Source organism: Phycomyces blakesleeanus, assembly GCF_001638985.1.
Source record: "Phycomyces blakesleeanus NRRL 1555(-) unplaced genomic scaffold PHYBLscaffold_16, whole genome shotgun sequence".
In the NCBI taxonomy this organism is placed as follows: Eukaryota; Fungi; Mucoromycota; class Mucoromycetes; order Mucorales; family Phycomycetaceae; genus Phycomyces; species Phycomyces blakesleeanus.
In genome coordinates this window covers 420,307-443,686 of record NW_017265149.1, presented here as the reverse complement: position 1 = coordinate 443,686, position 23,380 = coordinate 420,307, and the positions used below count along the sequence as shown (strand labels likewise).

General features: G+C 36.6%; 4 protein-coding genes across 4 annotated transcripts; 2 read left to right on the top strand and 2 right to left on the bottom strand.

The window, feature by feature from the left end:
* Nucleotides 1–10: 10 nt before the first annotated feature.
* Nucleotides 11–3,194, bottom strand: PHYBLDRAFT_126021 (hypothetical protein; the record flags this gene model as incomplete). The annotated part of the gene is made up of 10 exons (XM_018429071.1): nt 11–425; nt 491–677; nt 731–846; nt 1,096–1,218; nt 1,271–1,365; nt 1,443–2,265; nt 2,318–2,341; nt 2,464–2,670; nt 2,721–2,903; nt 3,006–3,194. 10 exons carry the CDS (start codon nt 3,192–3,194, stop codon nt 270–272), a joined length of 2,103 nt encoding a protein of 700 aa, XP_018289262.1. The 3' UTR covers nt 11–269.
* Nucleotides 3,195–5,003: 1,809 nt separating this feature from the next.
* On the bottom strand, nt 5,004–6,989 carry PHYBLDRAFT_66495 (hypothetical protein; the record flags this gene model as incomplete). Its single annotated transcript, XM_018441650.1, has 12 exons — nt 5,004–5,115; nt 5,175–5,291; nt 5,315–5,372; nt 5,427–5,532; nt 5,617–5,771; nt 5,830–5,861; nt 5,927–5,997; nt 6,051–6,096; nt 6,157–6,323; nt 6,411–6,501; nt 6,570–6,745; nt 6,813–6,989. 12 exons carry the CDS (start codon nt 6,987–6,989, stop codon nt 5,004–5,006), a joined length of 1,308 nt encoding a protein of 435 aa, XP_018289261.1.
* Nucleotides 6,990–8,221: 1,232 nt separating this feature from the next.
* Nucleotides 8,222–10,252, top strand: PHYBLDRAFT_182171 (hypothetical protein). Its single transcript, XM_018438582.1, has 8 exons — nt 8,222–8,635; nt 8,688–8,935; nt 8,999–9,220; nt 9,283–9,365; nt 9,425–9,532; nt 9,607–9,747; nt 9,812–9,832; nt 9,895–10,252. Exons 1-8 carry the CDS (start codon nt 8,322–8,324, stop codon nt 10,015–10,017), a joined length of 1,260 nt encoding a protein of 419 aa, XP_018289260.1. The 5' UTR covers nt 8,222–8,321; the 3' UTR covers nt 10,018–10,252.
* An 11,136-nt stretch (nt 10,253–21,388) lies between these two features.
* Nucleotides 21,389–22,360, top strand: PHYBLDRAFT_147723 (hypothetical protein; the record flags this gene model as incomplete). Its single annotated transcript, XM_018431937.1, has 1 exon — nt 21,389–22,360. One exon carries the CDS (start codon nt 21,389–21,391, stop codon nt 22,358–22,360), a length of 972 nt encoding a protein of 323 aa, XP_018289259.1.
* Between the last annotated feature and the right edge of the window lie 1,020 nt (nt 22,361–23,380).

Genomic DNA, 23,380 nt, shown 5'->3' with positions numbered 1-23,380 from the left:
AGAGAAAGATGATTATAATTTTAGCAAGAGATTTGCTTTTGTGATTATATTTATGAGGGACAAAGAGTTGTTTTGCAGTGCTTATTTTTTGTTCCAAATTAAGAATTGCGTCTTTTGTATTATGAATGTTCTCAAAAATAACGCAGTTTATCCAATCAGAGAATGATAGAATGCATGTGGATGTATGTGAATGAGGGAAAAGTGCTAAATTTATATGCTTTCCCCCTAAAGAAGAAGACGACGACGACGAAAATAAATTGTGTATATTTTCAAGGTGCTGGGGAGTCTGTTGTTGCCTGTGGAGTGGTTGGTGCGGGTGTTGCGGCATTTTGTGGAGCATTTGCAGGATTATTGACAATGTAGTACATTGGACAACTTTTGTTGGTCTTCATATGACCCAGCTGGCCACAGTTGCCACATTTACGCTAGTGTTTCATCAATGTCAGCACAAGAAAAATAAATAAATAAAAAAGCAATCCTGTGCACTCACCATTGCGCCCTCTCGTTTTCCGCGAATAAGGCCTAGGACTGGATTTTCTGCCAATCCTGCTTGTTTTGCCAACTGCCTCTGGCGACGACGCTCAGCGTTACGCTTCAATTTGGCAAGTTGATCTTGGATACGTTTCTTCATTCGTGCATTCTTTTCAACATCGTCTGTAGGCTCCAATGCCTCAGCGCTACACAAAAATATATGTGAATCATGTAGTACAAAAAACAGTGATGATCTTACCTTGTAGCCTCTTCTTCAATCATTTGTCGTTGACGCAAGTAAGATTTGATCACAACGGGATCCCTCACGACCTCTTGTTGCCACGTCTTTTCACCATTCTTCTGACGAATCAAACGCTTGATAACCAAGTATTTGTTGGGATTATTTACATGATAACTGGTTCGTGAACTCAAACTTCCTGCTACAGATATCTCATCATCATCCACAGTTTCAGATTGAGCACGATCAAATCGCCTTCCATAAGAAGGCGTCATGGGTGATGGAGATGCTGAATAACTAGGTCTATGGTGTGGATTCCAGTCCAATTCCATCTACATAGCCAGTTTTTTTTAGTATTATATTGCTATTTTAGCAAATTAACTTACCATGGATGGGCTAGCTGGTTCGCGCTCATCCAATTCACTATCTTCATCCCCTTCGTGATCAGATAAATTAGGTTCGGCCTTATTACTAAGTGAGTCCAACTGGGCTTTCCAAATACGTGCAATCTGTAGTGCAATAGATAAGCAACTCAAATCTCACGGATATACTAATATATACTGATAAAATCCAAAGACTTGCCTCCTCTCTGTAGATTTGCTGCTGCTCGGCAACGTTGTAACGATGTGCACTTTTTGGTCTTGCCTCAATTTGTGCTAAGCATCATAAAAATCATAATAATAATTAGACTCTATAGGAATCGAACATAATAGAGCAGAACGGTTTGACTTACCTAGTTTTTCTTCAGCAGATTCTCCTTGACGTAAAAAGATATCTTTCATTGACACTCGAATGAAACTGAAACCCTCTCCTCTGCCTGTCGGATCACCAGCTCCGTATAGCTTAAGCATTGCCTTTCCTTGAGTAGCATTGATGAAATTGCGAGTAGCAAACCAGGGTGCTAACTGCTGCTCTACTTCCAGTTTCGAGTCTCCTTCTCCAGTTTCATCCTCGTCGTTTACATCACCATAACCAAGATCTTGCAAGTGGCGCTCTCCTACTAGCATACTCTCATATAGACAAACCATCTCTGGTGTTGCCATCTTACGCAGCGCTTCTTCATTCGGTGGATCACCTCCACCACGTGTTTTCCAGTATCCGCCACCACCATCTTTACTTCGACGATGGAACTCCAAAAACTCCTTGAGTCGCTGTCGTACTTGCAGATCAGAATACTCTGGAAATTTTTGCGCTAATCTGCTCATTTTCAGTCGGTGGAGAGGATTTTTTTTAATCAAACGGTAAGCTACCACTTGGAGTCTGTTCTTAATTGTTGTGGTTACTCTTCGCGAGTGAGGTCCTGGTACTTCTTGTACAGGATAAGTTTGGCCAATAGCAAACATTGCCGGAATTTCGCGGATGTAATATTTAGTTATGTTGTTGTGAGTACTTTTGACAAGTAGAAAATCAGTGTGCTTCACATCGTGTCGGAAAAGAGGTGCTCGGATAAGATTGTTATAAAGCACAGACATTGTCTGTCCAGGCTCCACATTACCAAAATTAAGAAAAGGAGAAGTATCTCCGATATCAAGAACAAAAGGCTCGCCAATATCGCTCTACTCTTCGTTAAAGCTGTTTGTTCATATTCAATTTTGAGTTTTAACTTACATTTGGAACGTGTTCATCCTTCGGCTCCGTTTTCCTGTAATAGTTGATAATCAATGTACCCATACCTACATTTGATATAATAGGTGGGTGTTCTTCCTACATGCTAAAGTTAGTAACGCATGACTTTACACTTAAATCTTACTGACCGAATATTCCATCAACACAAAAGGCGAGTTGTCTTTTAGTGTCAATTCCTTGGTTGTTCTGAGGACTTCTGGTGGGCCCTTCTTTTTATCCTTTTTCTTCCTTTTGCTAACTCTGACGCGTGAGAATATAATATCTGAACCAACTGGAAGTTGCATCATTGGACGATGGAAAGAGCGCAATTCAGCCTTGGAAAGACGGGTTTTATACTAAAACAAAATATAAATCTTTGACTATTGATGCACATATTCGTATTTACCAAAGCAGGGTGCAATTTAGAAGCTGGTAAAGCGTGTTGGACAATAAGTTCACCGAGAGTCTGTCGTACACGAACCAATCTTCCAGCCAGATGCATTTCATAATGACGATCGTTGGAAAGATTAAAGGGATTAAGAGGCAGCTTGCTGTGAGGTTCGGGTTCTGTGTTATATACAATAGGAATCTAAGAAAAATTAATATTAGCATAACTTTACTTTCTTTTCCTAAAATTGTTTTTTTTTACCTTTGGCAAAGGTCTGGGTAAAGGTTTTCTGCCTTTTTTAACATGTTTTGGCTCTATCAATTGAGCCTTGGTTGCTTCAACTTCCTCGCAGTCAAAGAGCATATTCGGATCATTTAGATCTAGCATAATCCTCATAGACGCTGGATCCGGTTTCTCATTGTTCCATATAATAGCGTCAACCCAATCACCTTCCTCTAGTCGATCATTTAGATGCTTTTTGATTACAGACATCTCTTCATTTTCTTCGGGTCGTCGACTATAGGCTGTTTAGTCTTCGTATAACTTAATCAAATTATTATTACCTTTCTTTTTTTACTTCATCATCCCAAACAATATCATCTTCCCAATGATCCAGCATAACCGAATGATAAACTTTGTCGTCATTCAGTTCACGAATCATAGGTTCTGTATCGAATGCCTTGATTTGTGTAAATTTTGTGTTGCCGTACAATATAAGATGTACCTACCATATTATCTGCTTCATCTGATGAATTACATTCTTCCGAGTCGCTGTCATTAGAATCATCCTCTTTGTTTATATTATGTGCCTCTACTTTTTGTCTTTTAAAAGACGTCCGCTCTGTTTCAGGTCGCATACGCTCAATGCGTTTGCTTTTTGTGAATAGTGCCCTATCGTCGGCTTCAATCTCATACTCATACCCATCTCCAAAAATAACTATTGTTTCATTTTTGCTTTAGATTATCACATGTATTTTTTTTTTTACAAACTATCATGCGCAAAAGAAACCTACCTGGATTACTAACAGGTTGAAGTTTAGGTGGTCGTTTAATTTTTGCCATGAATAGATCTGAAAATTTAAGGATTTTTCCCTTTTCAAATGCTGGAAAGAGTTCTTTGATATCTACATCTTCCTTTGGTGCGATCTGTGGTAAAGGTGAGGCTGTTGGTATTTGTAGATTTGGTAGCGTACTGGTTGGTTGTGTAGAAAGAGGCATAGCACTAAGGGTAGTAATTTTTTCTGGTTCGTCATCGTCATCATAACTATCGGATACAAGATGGAGTCGTGACCGAGGCATTGTCTTTTGTAGCATTCCCATTCCACGCCGGTAGTATTTGTCTGAAAATATAGGATCGTCTGGTACAGCTTCATCAAAATCAGAGTAATCGACGGCATCTGAAGCATGTGTAATTGCTGCTGCTGCTAAGCTGCGAGCTTGTTCAGCCTGAGTCATGTCATCATCTGCATCGTCGTCATCGTCTTTGTTGCCAGCTTCGTTAAGACCGAATGTATCATTACTAAAGATCTTGGATATAACGCCAGCATCGACGCTTTCAAGGGTTTCTCTCAAATCCTATAGTTTCTTTGTAAGCTAAATTATATAACTTTTCAGACTAATTGCAGCTTACTGCATCAAGATCTGTGTCTAAACGGCCTTGTTCATCAACATTGCCGAAAAGGTATCCTGCAAACGACATTGTCTGTCAAAGTACAGACACTAGAGAAAGACGCTCTGCGATTAAAATGAAATGAACGAGCCTACTGGTGACGTAGTTTTGTTTGTGTTCGTCAAAAATAAGTGAAGGCTTTTTTTAGCTGTTCTTTCCTTCTTGTTGTGAAAAAGCGTATGTCTGTATTTAGTATATTTTAATATGATTAGCTTGATGGATTCAAAAATTATAAATAAAGAAAGGAAGAAAAATAGAGAGAAAAAGAAGAAAAAATTACAGATAAATTATAAGCACTTCCAATGTTCAAATAAAAGAATAGAAATTTTTTGGATACTTCAACTCGTTATTGGCACAATATATTTCTTGAATTCACTATTTATTTCGTCTCCAACGATGATCTTTATATGATATATCTAAACGAAACCGAGTTATATCCTACCATTTGTCCTAGAAACTTGTGTAACTTGTATCATTACATTTATTAGAAGATACAAAAGTTGCGAGTAGTATATAAAATAAAATAGTAAAGATGACACTACTTGTTTGTGCATTGAATTATATAAATACATATCTTGTAGCAATTACACTATTTTTCTAAGAAATAAATCTCATTTCTAGTTCAAAGAGATTTATATATCTCTTCGGTTCATTACCATGGTCTGACCTCTATCTTCTCGGCTGTCACGCCAATCAATTGAGTGTTGATCAGGTAGATCCATGTACGGATTGTTTAAAGATGGCCTAAAAGTATGTCTAGATCATATACATATTCAATTTCAAAGGTCTCGATATCACCTTACCCAATACTATCCCTTACCCAATAAACCCAAAAAATAGTAATGTAGCAAGCTCGCCTACAGCTACTCCTAACCAGCTCACGTAACGGAACGGTAACGATACTTGTAAGAGTTGCACAACTATACGTGTAATATACACATACACGAGCCCAACAATATAGAACGAAGACCACAGGTCATATTTTTTCAAGACATCAAGTTCTTTTTATACAATCAATACCTCACTTAACTAATAATGTTTTGGTATCAAATTACCTTTTCCATCTGCAGATGCTGCGGCTCCAAGATGTTTTCGTGTCTGTAAAATTGTCCATAGTACAACTCCACAGGCAAAAATGTCAGCCAAAGGCAGAATCGCCGTCTATATTTATAAAAAATCATTACATTATTTCTTGAATTATATATATATGCGCATATGTTTTTTTTTGCATCATACTATGCTTACCCATACTGTCCAATCAGTAGATTTAATAGCTGCCTCACTCTGTATTGCAGTTGCTACATTAGCTAATATTTGCAATGGAACAAGTACAGAAATGACCCGTTTGTCCTTGCTAGATAGAAATGGCTTGATAAATATCCATCCAGAGGCTAACAAGACTATATATTTTGTATTATTCACCGCCGGTATGTGTTTCCTTTGCTCAACCGTGTTTACCAATAATCAGAATACTTAGGAACCCTTTAATACTAATGATCCCGTTAAATTCAATGTGGGTGGACGGAGGAACACCAATGATCTCTTTAGTACTTACAATGCAAAAACATAAAAACCGATACGCCAACCATTACTTAAGAGTCCAATCTTCATGTAATAGTACTTCGCCTAAACCAAACTATGAGGTCCATCTTGCCGAATGTATAGTTATGGCAGCTTACTGATTGCAATGCCTTGTTAAAACACATGCTCATTACAAGTAGAAGCCTATAAACCATTAGTCAAAAATTGACATATAAAAGAAAACATCAGAATGTAGAAACTTACATAAACCAGTGAGCACGAAAAACTGTTGTATCTTTTTGAACGATCAAATACAACCAATAAATGGATAAACACAGGTAACAGAGAAACACAGCTCCGTATACTTTAAAAAGAGGTGTGTCTCCTGCTGATAAATGGTTATTCCCGGGATTTATCATGCTCATCTCCAGCTAAAAAAAATATGCATTATATCAGCAATCGCCAGTCAGTACTTACATATCCGATGAACTTCTTCTGTCCGATTTATTGATGCTTACATTAAGTGATACTCCGGTATTTTTACAATTTACCAGTATTATTTTCCATACTCCTTCCTCGCTTGGCTCTACTGTCAGGGTCTTCTGCCATCTATGTTTTCATAGATTTAAACATTTCTGTTTTAAATCTCTTTTATTTCTTTCCTCTTTTGTATTTACCTTTCTGTTATCTCTTCCAAGCTCTCGACCACACTAATTCCGTCTGCTATTTCATCTGTTATTTCACTCTTCTCTAGAATACAACCTTGATCTGCTTTTTCCTCCCATGTTTCTCCATAAATTTCTCCTTTGCGTATATAAAATCCAATAGGACCAGGTGCTGATGGATTATCCAACTTTATGACACAATAAACGAATAGTCATGTTCTTTTAATATTAATTCATTTATCTGAGAATTCTTACTTTATAGTCTTGTAGCGTGAGAGTAAGTTGGCCCCTGGAGAGGAATCCAAACTGGGCAGTTGGAACGATTTTACGTAGGTCGTGCTTTAATATAATATCTTGATCTGCCTGGACCTGCCAACAGACGCAAATCGGAATAAGGGCCAGGATGATTCTAAACAAGGGCCACACTGACATGCCCGACCACCAAAATGTTGATGACAACGAAACAAATAAAATTATAAAAAGAAAAAAAGAATATGAAGAAGATCTTCATGTGACGTCTCATACCTTTATTGTGAAGTCTTGTGTTGCACTACAATAATTTGTTTCCTTCTTATGTCACATATGAAGTTTTACATTTACTTTTATTCATTTATTTATTTATTTATTTATTTAAAAGGAATTTCTGTTTAGACAAAGGTCTATATCAAGAAAATCTCCCTACGCTATAAGAGGATGAGTACTCTATGAGCAAAAATTAAGGTGGAAAGCAGATTTCGCTTTAAAATTCTACATTTTCCCTGCTTAAAACTGTTACATTTTATCACTGCGTAAATTATTTACAATTTCTTTTACTTAATTTTTTCTAATTATATAAATTCCATTTAGAGCGCCAAAAAAGCCATTGTACTCAAAACTAAATAAAGAGCATGATACTATGTTCATTTTTCAAGTAAATAGTGCTAGCTGCCACACTGGGGTCCTAAATGACGTGTTGAAAAAAATAAAATTAAAGTTCGTTGATTAGGGGTTAGAAATCAAGAAATCTTACGCTGATTTCTCTAGCAGGAATGTGTAATCATTATACTTTGAACAGCATGTCACATTTAGCTACTCTGGTAAAATCGAAACGTCGGCTCCTATAAGAAATCTTTGACCCCCTTAGGATTAACGAAATATGTTTAAACCCGGTTGTTTCGATTTTGGATAGTGACAAGGAATTTTTTTGTTATATTAGTAGTCAAATTTCATATACTTTATATTTGCGTTCTCTTGTAAATTTTTTTAATTAAGCTTTGACAATAAAAATCCGTATTTCTATATACTTAAATGATGGTCAGTGAATTGACTTGGATATCGTATAAAAAGAACTTGAGTATGCACTGGATATGCGCTACTTCAAAGTCTGAAAGACGAATTTTTTTTTAAAAACTATTGTGAATAATTATTAAAATATTAAAAAGCAGGTTTATATAAGAATAAAAAATTACAATTAATATATAGTTATCCAAATGCATGTATTCCAATAAAACATATACCCAATTCTTATTACCGTCATACATGCCATGGTCACCCTAACCTGGTATCAAAACCATTTCCTCTACTCTTTTATAAGCCACTCTTTAGCGGTAATATATTTTATCCGATATTCAATCAGATCAAATGCATTATTGTCGTCATCCTTGTTCATGATTTATAACATAACTGCGGATTCATAGAAAAGGAGTAACAGTACTAGATTCCTGTAAATAATCCCAATCCAGTACGCCCTCTTACATTACCCTATTATCCTCACTCTACCTCTGCATGTTCGAATTTGAAGAAGACTCTCTTGGTCCGTGCTTACGTTCGGATGCCATAAATGGGGATGCCACGCAACTTCCATCAGGTCTTGGAAATTCTTTTGCTAGATTGAAACTTGGAGATGATTCGAATCCACCCAGCAGCTACAATAGCGATACAGATGAGCCAGCACCAAGAAACTACGATACTAGTAGAGACAAGAATTACGAAGTTCCATTAGACGAAGATTTTGTTGCATCTACTGCCAAAGAGTCCAAAACTCTTGGAAAAGTCGGTCCAGATGATTTCCAGTCTCTTTGCGTTTTGGGAAAGGGAGCGTAGGTGGATTGATTCAGGCATCTTTGACACATCAATTAATCATAAATCTAGATTTGGCAAAGTTTTTTTAGTCAAACATCAGTCGTCTTCCGCTCTTTATGCTATGAAAGTACTTAAAAAGGCTTCTTTTGTTGTTCATGGAAAATCTGCTGAGCATGTGAAAACTGAGCGTCAGATTCTTGAAGAAGTGCGCCACCCTTTTATTGTAAAGCTATTTTATGCTTTTCAAACACCCCAAGACCTACACATGATTCTGGAATATGCTGTAGGCGGAGAACTATTTAGATACCTGGATCAAGGCAAGTGAATAGCATTTAGTATAAATCTAGTAAACTAACATTTTAAAATGATTTAATTCTCAGAGGGTATGTTTTCGGAGTCAATGGCCGCATTCTATGCAGGAGAGCTAGTCCTTGCTCTGGAACATCTGCATTCGCTCGGTATTGTCTACAGAGACCTGAAGCCCGAGAATTGTCTGCTGAATGCTGAAGGACATGTTATGTTGACTGACTTTGGTTTGTCAAAAGTCCCTGTGGATGGAAAAACAAACACAATATGTGGCACTGCGGAGTATATGGCACCCGGTAAGGGCATATAAGTTCTCATTTGTATTGTAAGAAAGTTAAACTGAGTATCCTACTCTTAGAAATTCTGATGGGTCTTCATTACGATGACACTGTAGACTGGTGGAGCTTGGGTATTCTGATCTTTGATATGATGACTGGTTCGGTAAAGAAAAGTTCTCTTGGTGAACTGTATATGGGTTATTATTAATTTTCTTTATTTAGCCTCCATTTAGTTCTAATAATCGACAAAAAACGATTGATTCTATTCTTTCAAAGAAAGTCAACATGCCTTATTACTTTACAAGTGATGCCAAAGATTTACTTGCAAAGGTATATATCAAAATATTGTGGGCTCTATGTTTTCAAAATACTAACTGTATAATATATATTTATGGTGTAAACAGTTACTTCGTAAAAATCCTAATGCACGCTTAGGAGCTAAACCAAAGGGATCATTAGCAATTCGTAAACACCCTTTCTTTCGTAAGATTAATTGGAAATCATTGGAAAGACAGGAGGGAGAGCCACCAATTGTACCTGTTGTGGTGAGTAAGAAGTCTATACAAAAACACGTTCGAGTTAATTAATTTTTTATATATATATTCTTAGACCGATCCTGAAGCTGCAGAGGTATTTTGCTCTTAACTGTAGAGTACAAATACTATTTGGTATTAAACATTCTGAATTTATAGAACTTTGATACTTTATTTACGGAAGAACCCTTAGTTGGCTCACCTATTGATACCTCAGTTCCATCCAACGAATTCAACTTTGTCAATTTTAGCTATGTGAATTCAAGCATGCTGAGCCTATAGACCAATCAATCTAGAGCATAGACTTAATATCTTAATGTATAATATATATATATACTATAGAAACTTTATTTACTTTTAGACTTAAAGCCAAATATCTATATATTAATTTTATAGAAGCGTACTTTTTTCTATTATTTGTAAGAATTATTTTTTATTCTTTGTTTGATAACTTTACAACAACACCTAACAAAAAAACTATAAAAATGATAGGGGGTTTTCGGATTCCCTGAAAAGCAATATTATTTGTGAACATGATTTTATTAAATCCGTAGCCGACAGTATATACAAGTATATCATACTTAAAGTAGTTGTGGTCATAACTATTTAAAGAGTGAATAAGAAAAGTATAGTTTCTTGAGACATCATGTAAAATAAATCCATCATAAAAATAAACACTATTACGGACATAAGCCATAGTAAATATGGATAAAATTGGAAGAGTATTCAAAAGCTGTCCTAATAAATCTATGTGGAAGTTATGGTAAAGTATTTGATTTTTGCTGTTAATTTAAATCAGTGCAAATATATACATATCTTTTCTTTTCTATATCTTTAAAAATTTGAAATATAAGCATGTGACTTAGACTTTGTCTAAAGTTTCTGTAAATCTTATCATTTTACAACCACATCACTTAGAGTCTACTATCCATTCAATAAACTGCTCAACCCACTTTTACAAATCAATTGTAATACATAATAGCTAGACTCTTTGTAGTGAAGATTTACATAAAACTTGAGGGGAGGGGGCGAATTATGCTTCTAAAAATTATGCTAATTATTTATTAATGTATTCTTTATATAGGCCTATGAATTCATCACAAAAAAGAATTTGGTGTGGACAGACTAAAAAGGGCAAAAAAGAGCAAAAATTTCATATCATTGGGCGAGAGCTTTAACTAATTTTGCCCTTTTTTTTGGAGGTTCAAAAAGCTAGTTTTCTTCCATTGCTACTAGGATTGAGAAGAGAATCATTTTTTATGGAGAAGATGTCCCATATAATAAGAAGTCTAGAAAAACTCCTAATAAAAGGTTCTCACTTAATGACAGAGACGGGATTATATGCACAATTTTATCTAATATGTATTTTGAACTAATTTTGAACTTTTTTTAAAAAAAGGTGTGGACAGCCATAAATTAGTCTGATTAACTAAGTTCTGGATGAAGTTGTTTTACCCTTTTTTTGCCCTTTTTTTGAACTTTTAGTCTGTCCACACCAAATGTTAAAGTAACGGGTATAGATGCTCCTGATAGTGTGAATTACAAACTTGACACAGGGAGGGAGTGTATTTTACTTTTATTTTGCACGCTATACCCATAGGAGGACGGATAATTAGCTTGATACGGATAGTGCCTCTACATTCATAAGTTTTCTGACGCCTGACCTAATTAAGAATGGTGGCTAAAAAGATGCTTATTTTTCTCCTTGTCATTAAAACCTACAGAATTGATGCTATCCGTAGTCAATGCTAGGAAAATAAATCATCTCACTGAATACACTAGACAAGTCAAAGCTAAGAGTTGTCAAGCTTTAAGAAGATATTTTCTTAATCTTTGGGCCTATTGCATCAACACCGTGAGACAGTAATTTAAAAATAATAAGCAATAGGCACAAACCCAGATTTGAATGATTTTTATTTATTACTATTGTCTATATATAAAGTTACAATATTTCTAACACCAAAAATAAATAAATGAATACAAATACGAAAGCCGAGTATAAAAGTAAATAAAGATATAAAATATATACATGTGTTTGATGATGATGGTAGATTTCTAATGTACTACTCAAAGAGAATTTTTTTTTGGATACTTCCAGTACTTTCCTGAGTTGCTGTCACTGAACACAAAAGCGACATACGTCACATAAAGAATAAACCGCTTTGATACGGACCTTTTTCCTTTGCTTCTTTCTTTTAATCATAAGTAACAAAAAATAAATAAAAGGAGTTTGTATGATTCTAGGCAACAGGGTATCAAATACAGACTAGAAATGACTACAAATTCTCCCAAAAAACAGAAAGTCGACAAAATCTCGTTCGAAAAAACAACGATTGATAGATCCTTAAATGAAAGACTTATGAATCCTTTATCATCCAAACCAACATCCAATTCGAGAGAGAATCACAGACCAACAAGTAGATCATCCGATCAATTCTACAATGAGTATTGGGGAAGATCAAGAGGTGACGATCTATATAGGCCATCCTATTCAAGAGAGAGGAGAATGCGTAGTCCAGAAAGAAGTCTTTCCAGAGAATGTAAAAAAGAATTCTATCCAAAGTATCGATACGAAAGAGACTCTGTATACTCACCACCAAGAGATCGATCCTATTCTCCTACGAGAATTCGTAAATATGATCCAGAAACGCATACTATTACAAGACATATTCCTCCTAGACCAAGAAGCCCTAGTCCTCAAAAAAGGCACCCTGAAATCCCCATTCCTGAACCGAGAGAAACTAAAGCGGAGAAAAGTAAAAAAGCAGATGATCGACCTACAAAGCGATTATATCCACGTTCAAAAGAAGCAAGCCAGAAATACTCTAAAACACCAGATTTGACATCACACATGTCAATAACCCAAACCCAGGAAAAAGAAAAAAATTCAATTGAAAGCCTTTTTGATCCGGTAGGAAACAAAGGTATAAGTACCATATCAACAGATTGGAGCGTGGATACCGATGATGAAATACCAGAAATTGCTCAAGACTCCCCCGTAGCCCAATCTCTTATCACAGAGCCTTATAAACAATCTGTACCCACAATATCTCGTGAGAAATCAAATTTCACTATACATCAAGAAACACCATGCCAAAAGAAAACGCCCGAGCTTACAGTAGCCACTGAGATAAACAATCCTTATAAAATATCAGAACACGACCCCCAGATCAAACCAAGCACAATTACCCGCGAGAATCAAAAAGGAAATAACTCTAAAGATAATACGCCCACAGCTCGAATTCCTCCTCCTTTGAAAACCATGGGGCGTCAGATGGCCAAACGATCAGCTCCATTTAAGAACGTCCCCAATAAAACAAATGAACCACAAGAAAAACGACCAGTGCTTGCCATATCTAAGAACTACGTTCCAAAAACAACACATAAAAATACGACCATATTGACTTCATCCCTCACGGATATTGAAAAACTTGTTCAAGATTCGAAATCCCTTACCTGGGACGAGAATCAACCCACCAAAACCAAAAATATCGCCTTGCCATCAATTGATCCCAGATTATCCACACCGTTAAAAATAAATAATTCCACATATATTGGTGTACGCGGAAAAAATATTACCCCCTTAGCAACAGCGAATACAAGCAACACACCCCGTTCAATTAATAAAAACGATACAAGCACCACACTCACTGCCGCTACTTCTGCTGCTACCGCTACTTCTGCTACTACAACTGCCAAGAAAAACCCAATCGATGACGCTCATCACAAGAAAATACCTACTTCCTCAACAACAGAAAGTAATATATTTGCTGAAAATACTCGTATTCAAATTGACACAGTACACGCCACCCACAGTATATCACCAACGCCCCCCAATAGTGAAGGTTCTCATCAATATTTACAGCTAGCTGCGTCTCCGCCCGTAAAAAAATCCAAAATTAAAGAATCCAGTCCATCGCAGAAAAGTATTCAACAAGGACCGCCTATCGTTTTGGATCAAACTATCAAAGAGAAATCATCCACTCCAAACACACAGATTACAAGTATAAACCTACCTCATCCTTGGAAAGCCATAAAATCTAGTATAGGCAAAGTATATTACTATAATCCAGAAACAAAGAAGAGTATGTGGAAAATACCAGTTGAGAAAAACCCTGGTACAGAAACTCTAACTGAACGAAAGAGCGAATTACCTCAGAATTCAACAAAATCTCCAACGAATATTGTACGTCAAGAAACAACGAGAGATTCAGTACTCCCTCTTAATGAAAACAATAAACCCTCCAATGCTCCCATTACAACAAAGGAGGATATCCCGAATACCCAAGAACTACAGGATGGCACTACTGAAAAATCTAAACTAACCGAGGTTCATGATCACGAGCCAATGGAGACATATACTGTTGATCTTAGCCAATCAGCTCAAAGCACTCCTAGACAATCATTAGGGCCGGTAGTTCCAGTACAGAAAAATGAAACCGCAGAACCAGAGTCTATCGCGATAACAACCGAACTTCAGCAGCCACTTAAGCAATCAAAACCTACAAACAATGAAGTTATTGCTGAAGATCTTGATACCATTGAAATTGAAAAAATGTCATCATTGCAAGGGCACCCTCAATGGAACCATTCTCGCAGCGCAGAAGGATATTACAATACTCCTTCTACTTCTTCCCAATCAGAATTTTTTGAGACTCATCGACAGCAATTACCTAAAGTCTCTTGGCAAGGTCCAGATAAACACGGAAGAGCATTAGTAGAAAATGAAATACATCAGCAACACCTTCAAAGTACATCTCCTCCAAGAAACCGTGTGTATGTTTCTCCGCCATCTGAAGACAGTGCCTACTCTCCAAGATTTTCTCCGCGCGAACAATTATTACAACAGCCGGTACCAATCGTTCGAACCGAGTACCCACGAGTCGATAATAGGCACAGTGTGTCCGATATCAGACACGTGCATTATAGTGGCGTGCGACCAATCTCCCGACAAGAAATTCAAAATGACTGGTGTGGTTATCCTCAGAATATAGATGGCTCCTTTCAGCCAATAGCTTCCGACTTGAGAAATATTCCCTTTGATCATATTGAAGATGACCCAAGACATACTATGCATGCTAATAGAATGTTTGGTACACGGTCGATCAATAACGTGATTCATGATCCACGTGTACTTAACATACGATCTTCAGATCCAAGGCTTGGTATACATATGACTCCTGGGATAAGGCCAGATATGATTGGAATTATGCAGGATGGATACATAAATAACTTATATGAGGGCGAAATGCAACACTCCGGGGAAAACAGATTCACTATTGTGTCTCCCCAAAGAGCGAGTTTTCCGGTAACTGAGCCCCAGCCTATGAGCTATGAGTCTCGTAATGCTGTTGACCTTGAATACCCCCACTATCGAAGATGGTCTATGGAGCCATCCCCAGTAGAATCTCCTAGTTGGAGAGACACACCTACCATGCCTGCAAGTATGGCTGCCGCAGGATTTACACAGGACTCGTATTATTCCCAGCATGATGCATATGACACATTCCATACCGGAAACGAGCAAAATTATTCTTCTGAGAATGGATGGGATGAAGCAGAATCTGAGGAAGGGCGACGTCAAGTATATATGATGGATGAACCTGACTCTCGTAGTGTACGCGAACGATTGGGCCGAAGACGGTCTGGGTATCATAATGACCACAGATATGAAAAAAGTCCCCCAAGATCTTCCCGGCGAGGATATCGTTAAAAAAATGAAAACACCATGAATGTTTGGAACGTACGAAGAATATACTGCGTTTTATATCATAAATCATACGGGTCTCCTGGTGGGAACTGATACAACGCAATTACTCTAAACCTTCTATAAACCCTCCGAATGACAAACGTTGATGATATACTATACCTTTTTCTATACATATTGGAAACGTTCTTACCGTATGATTTGACTAACAAGAGTCATCACCTAACTCATCAGGTAATTGAACGGCGTATTTTGTCGTGTTGGATTCCAAGTTTAGAGAACTTGGGCATCGTTTTATAACTGTCCAAAAAGAAACTTAATAATATAACATGTGCGCAAGGGCCTGGTCAAAAGTATTAATACACTACAAACAGATACGAACATATACGCACATACACATATACAGCATTTATTATTTGTATTATATTTTTCAATTAAGAAAACGTTACTGTAAATAGATTTTTCATAGTATTAAATACTGAAACAATAATAACATTACTCATATGTAAATAGTCCTTTAACTTAAACGCATTTTTACTAATACAGCATTTTACAAACATTACGATTGGATTGTTTGATAATAGTTTAAATATATATGTATTACAGATAGCGCTTGGTTTGATCAACAAAAAGTTTATTTGTAATAATAATATAATATGCCCAGACCAGTTCACATTGATCTTTATCTACTTCATAGTGTTAAGCTTTGAACACATTCAAACACGCTGGATCATGATAGTACTAGTTACTGACTTTGATTGGTAATGCAAATACGTACAACATGAGAGTATCAAGTATACCTCCGCGATTGCCTCGTTTCTAGAGACATATTTCCCAATTATACATATATAATGATTGGTGTTGTTCAGTCAGCGCACCCATGTTTCCTGTAGTGTGATTATCCATGTTAACCTAGTAAAGAATACATGTCACCCTAGGGGATTTTATACAAGACTTTAAGCCAAATCATAGTGAGGTAAACAGTAAGAGTGCTGTAGTTTAAGGACAAGGTTCTGCCTGTATATCTTCAAATGAATATTCCTGCTTCATTATATTTAGACATTGCTTTCTTTTAATCATATAAAAATTAATGGCTTCTGATATATATATAAATAAATATTATAATGTATACTTATAACGTGCGTGTAAGTTTTGAGATATTACAGCTATTTTATCCAGATGTGAATAGCTTATAATAGCGAGCCTATTTCTGTAAATATCCCTTTCACCTAGTGACTGCACTCGCATTAATAGTGAAAAATAACTTTAGATATCTATTGAGCAGATATATATTGGTATAATATAATGCTATGTATTAACACACACAACTATGTGCAGTAATAATGGTAGAAATCTGGGCAGGGTGTACCTAGACATAATATGTAATAAGCGTTAAGACAAAGATTTGATTACATCACTAACAAACAAACAAATATATGGTGTTGAGTCAATTACCATGCCGTTTTACAATTGTGCCCCGGTCATCCACAATTATGCAATATATTTTCCATCACAATAATTAAGACATTTGCCGGTCTTTTTAAAATTGAACATCTTTCACTGTCAAATTGATTTTTGATTATTTATTTATTTTGTTTATTTATTTTATTTATGTTTTGATCCTTCTTCCACACAAATACGTTTATACTACACCAGTTTCTGTCTCTAGAAGATCCCTACAGAAAATATTTGTCATTGCTCATCACTACTCCTATTTACAACACCACTGATACTACCACCAACCGACAAGTAACCCTGCAACAGCAACCAGCTCAAGCGACATCTATATTATTTATTCTTGACGGAGAAGTCTTCGCCAACTAAATGTCCAGTATCGACGGTACTCTTCCTACAATAAGCGTCCGTCTGACTAGGACGATTGAGAGATCTTGGAAGAAAGTCATCACTATTGCGCAGAACCAGGTGGATGAAAGTACTCAGGAAACTACCCGCCGTGTTTCTATAGGACGTAGACGTGTGAACAATCCCTTTCAAGAAACAAGACAGACACAACAAGGTCCCCGTCCAACTGTCTCTGAGGAAGAAGGATTTAGACTGCCTTCACTTTCTCAATATGACCGCGAAAGACAAATGGTCCAGTCTCTCGAAACTCTTTTTGGTTTGGCGTGTGACAGTAAGAGAATAAATAAAAAAAAACCGTTATTCGGTTCGTACACAGGTTAATTTCTTTTTTGGATTCAATGGATAGGTTCGGGTTATATCGCATTTATATCTACCATGGTGAATTCTCTCAGTCCAGAAAGTCCGGTTTCTTTGGCTTTTCTTAGCCACATAATTGACCGCGCTTCTCTGCACTCAAAAAGCACAATGTTTCTCGTTTCACCTGTCATCATCTCTCAATTGAAACCACCACGGCGCATACACCAATACATGATGACCCTTATTTCTGGATATGATCGATCCAGCTCCCTGGTTACCGATTCAAACACCGATCAAGAACCAACGTCTCCATTGCCGTCCCGCTGGAAACGACCAAGTCGTACTAGCACAAGATCCGATTCAGCCAAAGGAAAAAGTGCTAATACCACCTCAAAACTAAACGCTACTATAATTTGGTCACTGCTAGCTGAAAAATTTGCAGGGGATATGTGTCTTTCTATATGGAAAGACGAGGTTGGTGAACTATTGTTTCAATTACTGGCAGACCCAGAGGAGGACCTAAAAGTTCGACTTTTTACTCTACTTGCACTCGAAAAATTTGCAATTACTGGTAAGACTATTTACTTTAATTTAAGTAAGTATATATCTGACGCTGAAGGTTGTTCCTTCTTTTTTCTTTTTTTTCTTCGTTTATTTCTTATAGGTGGAATCAAGAAAGCCATCTTGAATCACAAAGCAGATGTCTGTTCTATATTGATTTCTGTTATCCATGAGTGTGAGGATGCCTGTCAGCATGTTTACGACCAATCTTTGTATGAGCATGATCCAATTTTGCCAAAGAAAATAATTTCGGAAGCCACACATCTTAATTATTCACCAAGATCTTCACCAAACTCAAAGAATGTCCCGAATAATGCTGATAAATTAACACGTACATTAAAACAATGTCTCAGTACCTTTTCTGGAGCAAGAGTCAACTTGACCAAATTTTTTATCGGAAATCCTCAGTCCAAAAAAGAAGGCCCCTCTTCTTACGACACCAATACAACACTCAGAGATGATGATTATCGCTCGAGAGACAATATTGATTCAAACAGAGCCTCGGAAGAGATTGGTTCCTTCCTAAGACCACGGACCTCGAATGAAACATTCAAGAAGGATCGCAGCAAAACAACTATCAAAGATACTTCGTCTTCGCTTTACCCTGTTCCTCATTCTCAAGATTCAAACCTGACCAAAATTTCTAAAGAAGCGGAAGGTTCAAAATCAGTCAGCCCTTTATTTTCGGCAACATATTGTTTTGATAGAGGATGTATTCCACCAGAAGGACCATTGCGTGACTCATGGATAAAGTACTCACAGCTTGCTCATTGTGCTCGGTGGTCTTTTGACAATATTTTTGGTATAATTTTTATGAGAAAAAGTAGTAAATATATCTAAGAAAAAATTTGTATCTATTTAGCAAGTGCCCTGGATGAAACTGAGAGAAAGGTAAGAATTGCAACACGATTACTAGTAAGTATTTCCAGATTCTAATAATTATTTCTGCTTTACAAAAAATAAATGTTAGGCTTTACCTGCAATGTGCTCTTGGAATATATCTACTTTAAACATCATGATGAACCCGTTTGATTGCACCCCACATCTGAAAATAGGCGGAAACTGTCTAGAGGTTTATATAGAAAGAAATGCTACTTTTATTTGAATGATTTCTCTTACATATCATAACAATAGATTCGAAACGATCGTCCAAACTTTGAGTCAGTCAGAGGTACAGCTTCAGTAAAGGCTGGAAAGTGGTATTATGAAACACTCCTTCTAAGTGGTGGAATAATGCAGATTGGCTGGGCCACAAAAAACTGTCGTTTTTCACCTGAGGAAGGACATGGAGTGGGTGATGATTGTGTAAGTTTCTTTAACTTGACTTAATTCGTATATAATAGCTGATTTTATTAAAACACTTTTTTCCCTTTTTTTTTCCTTTACAGAACGGATTTGCGTTTGATACTTACCGTACTGCAGTATGGGTAAACACTATCTTTCTCTATTACTATATACATAAGCTGTATTCTAACTAAGCTTACTCATATTTTCAGGCTAATGGATCTGCCGTATATCCTCCAACAAGAAAGAAGAGACGCTGTAAGGCTGGTGATGTTGTCGGAAGTTTTCTAGATCTTGACAACGGTCTTTGTTCGTTCTTTATTAATGGACGTGATATTGGCCTGACAATTGAATTCGAACGTCCTAACTGGCCAACAGAGAATGACGCTTCGGTGACAAGTAATAACTTGCTTTTGGAGATACCGCAAAATAGCTCTGTTACTTTGAGTTCAGGAAGATCATTTAAAAGCAGGGCTTTTAGATCTGTACCTCAGCCCAAGTCACCTTCGCCTCAGCCCAAAACCGTAAAGTGCCTTGGTCTTTACCCTGCTATTAGTATGACCACACACCAGCACGCTCTTTTGAATTTCGGTGATCGACCATGGATGTTTCCTCCTCCTCTCAGGGCAAAGTTCAAAGGCATGAATGATGCAGGCATGCCGGACAAAATCTTCAGACGCCGTGTTAATGGATATATAAAGCGGAATCAAAGCGCTCTTATGTCGCGCTCTTTGTACCGCCCACCTACACCAGATCTTCAACAAAAAGGCGATGTCCACGATAAATTCTTACCAGAAAATGTCAGCAGTAGTAGTATTTCGTCATCTGACTTGGATAGTGAGAATGCAGAGAACCAAGAGAGTGAGGATGACTGGGATGGTCCATTGTGTACCATCTGCTTTAGTGAGCCAAAAAACATCCTTTTTATGCCCTGCAGGCATGGGGGTGTGGGTAAAGAATGTGCAAAGTTTTTGGAAATATGGTAAAGTTATATATTATATATTGGTGCAGCATTAAGCTGAGGTATTAATATAATGATTTTTTGTTGCATAGTCCTCTTTGTAGAGCTGATATAACGAGAAGAGTAACGATTGATTCGGCAACATTATCAGAGGCTGATAGCCAAATAACACTTATTGCTTAGTTAAACGTATAAACCAAAATAAATATAATTGTTTCAAATTTAATATGAGAGGGAGTAGACTTGTAGCTTGCACAATACTCGGTCCGCGATTTTTAGGTATCTGCTTGTAGACCAAGAGGTATCTTTTGAGCCCTTTAAATCAAAGCAATTGAGTATTATTATTAGGTCCGAGTATTGGATTTTTAAAGGGTTCTTTGGGATCTTTGTTTTGTGCTACTTGATACCAATTCGCTTTAGTAGGGGTTCAAATCAGTATTCTTGCTCTTAATCTAAGAATTGTAGTCGAAAAGAAGAAAGTTGCATCTGTAGATTTTTCTAGATAGTGTTTGCTACAAAAAGAACCTATATTTACTTATTACACATAAATAACTCTCACGTTTCATTCGAATATTTTAGTATAAGTTTTTAGATATGTGAGAAATACACAAATATCTTTGATTATTGTCTGGTCGTGTAATTCAATTATTTCTTACTTTAAAACTCGACAATATCTTTTATTATTATTAATACATATACATATACATATATATTTCTGTATGTCTCTATATACTTTTAAGGTGTTATGTCTTTGATACAAAGTCTATTTATTCATAAATAAATTAATGCAATATATTTAGACCGTTAATCCAACTCGGTGCCATATAAAAAAATCAATTTACATGCTGAGCAAAAGACTGACGTTGACACAAACGCGGTTTGAACAACAGTGACTGTCCTCCCGCCCTCCTATAATCATATTCACCTAGTCAACCTCCTGTGTATTAAATAAACCTTACCTTAAAACTATTAACAATAACATGAGCACTCCAGTCCAAGGAGCCCATCATCTGGTGAACTCCAAGATAACTCAATACTTTGAGAAAAGCTCTATTCCTGTAAAGGAACCACGGAAACGCACAGACGAAAATGCAACAGACGAAGCAGAACAAGTACGACAAAAACAAAGAGATAAAAGATTAGGTGGACAATTACGAGTTCCACTTAAAGACATTGGAACAAATATCGGTGTACCATTACGACCTCCATCAGGAAGACCCATACCTACAGGTTCTCAAATTAAAGTATGGAGAGATGAACCTTCAACATCAGCATCTGTACGCAAAGATAAACAGACGATGGGATCAAATGTCCTTGCATCAGGATCGAACCACACACAAAATAAATCATCTCAATTCCAGAAACGATCACTTGGATCATTGTCTTCAACACCTTTAAAACAGCCAACAAAACCATCTACAAAACAATCCATCAAACAATCTACCAAACCATCTGCCAAACACACCACTGATGACCACAAGTATCCAATTACCAGTAATGACCAGGCTTCAATAACGGACCTCAAACGAACCCGCCAAGAACGATCGCTTCAGTCTAGCTCTCCAATTTGTAAATCCCACGACTTATCCCGTACCATCAAAACACACTCCTCAACACTATCTAAACAAAACATTACTCATAAATCAACTCCTATCATCGATAAAATCGTCTGCTCAGATTCCATGTTCTCAGTTCTAAGCACAGACCAACTGTCAATGGCTAGTATCACAACAAACCCACTTTCGTTTCACACAGATCTGGTATCAGCTTCCGAGTCTCCTTTCTTACAGAGAAGTGACAATGAAAATAATCCTGAAGAACGATGTCCGAATGAACCAAGCGCCCAAGACCTCAATGAACTAAATGACTTTTTTTCGACCAGCTCTTTCAACTCACAAAAGCAATACTGTAACCGCCCTGTCAATGCAACAACTGATAAATCAGATGTCTAGCGAGACAATAATTAATGGTTCATTCATCTCAATTCACTAAAAACAAAACAAGAAAACGAGTCGTAGATGGGACATTCTATACGCCCAAAATACCACTTTGAATAAACGTCTCCACAGTTTCAGAAACTTTCTTATACAGAAAATTGCCGTTACACGTACGGGTGTGTACTCACGTGTCGTTTGATTATGCGAGCGTAAAACCCGTTCAAAAGGCTATCCTGAAACCTTCTAAGATACAAAACGGATCCAATTTCTACAAAAAGATCGTTACTTTTATGGTTGAAAGGGTGTCTGCGGGCAGGAATTGAAAATATACATTGCAAGATAGTATCTCTCCATGTATCCATTTAGGAGCATCTTTTCTTCCTTTCTAAAAAAAAACATAGATTTGGTCTCATAATTACTTTTCAAATCACGTTTTGTAGACCCTAATCTCATGGGAATAAAAGATCCTCGAGTAAGTCCGGCGAAGATCTAATAAGTTTGAATGATAGTGGCTGAGTGTCTCCTCCTTCAATAAAATCACCAAAATTTTTGTGATAATTATCAAATGGCATATTTAGTATATACCTTGCCATTGTTCCCCCACGCTTTAATCATATTTAAGAATCTTTGAGTCACAACTTGGTAAAATCAACAAGAAAATGATTTAATATATACACTGTGTGGTGTAGAACATGTATAGTTTTTAATCCTAAAGTAGATTACTTTATTTTACTCAGTTTTAATAATCATAATATATAAAACAAACCGGGCAAATAAATTGTTATATAATGGTATATAAAATATAGGGCACTAAAAATTAAATATTTTTAATATAACTAATTATATTCTTGTTTTAACATCTAGACCTCAAATAATAATAAAGAGAGAATCTTAGCCTCTTATGTATTTATATCACAAGAATACCGTCAACCTTTTAGGAATGGGCTGAGAGAAATGCTAAAATATAAGCTAATATTTGTAAGCAAACATGGAGTCTACACTCCTTTGTATTAACAAGAAAAGTCTGTTTGATAG

What these genes read in the sequence shown, in the direction of transcription:
- PHYBLDRAFT_182171 (XM_018438582.1), top strand. Translation starts at nt 8,322, where the DNA reads ATGTTCGAATTTGAAGAAGACTCTCTTGGTCCGTGCTTACGTTCGGAT. An exon ending in TGCGGAGTATATGGCACCCG is followed by an intron (nt 9,221 to 9,282) that starts GTAAGGGCATAT and finishes TCCTACTCTTAG; the next exon opens with AAATTCTGATGGGTCTTCAT. An exon ending in CCGATCCTGAAGCTGCAGAG is followed by an intron (nt 9,833 to 9,894) that starts GTATTTTGCTCT and finishes CTGAATTTATAG; the next exon opens with AACTTTGATACTTTATTTAC.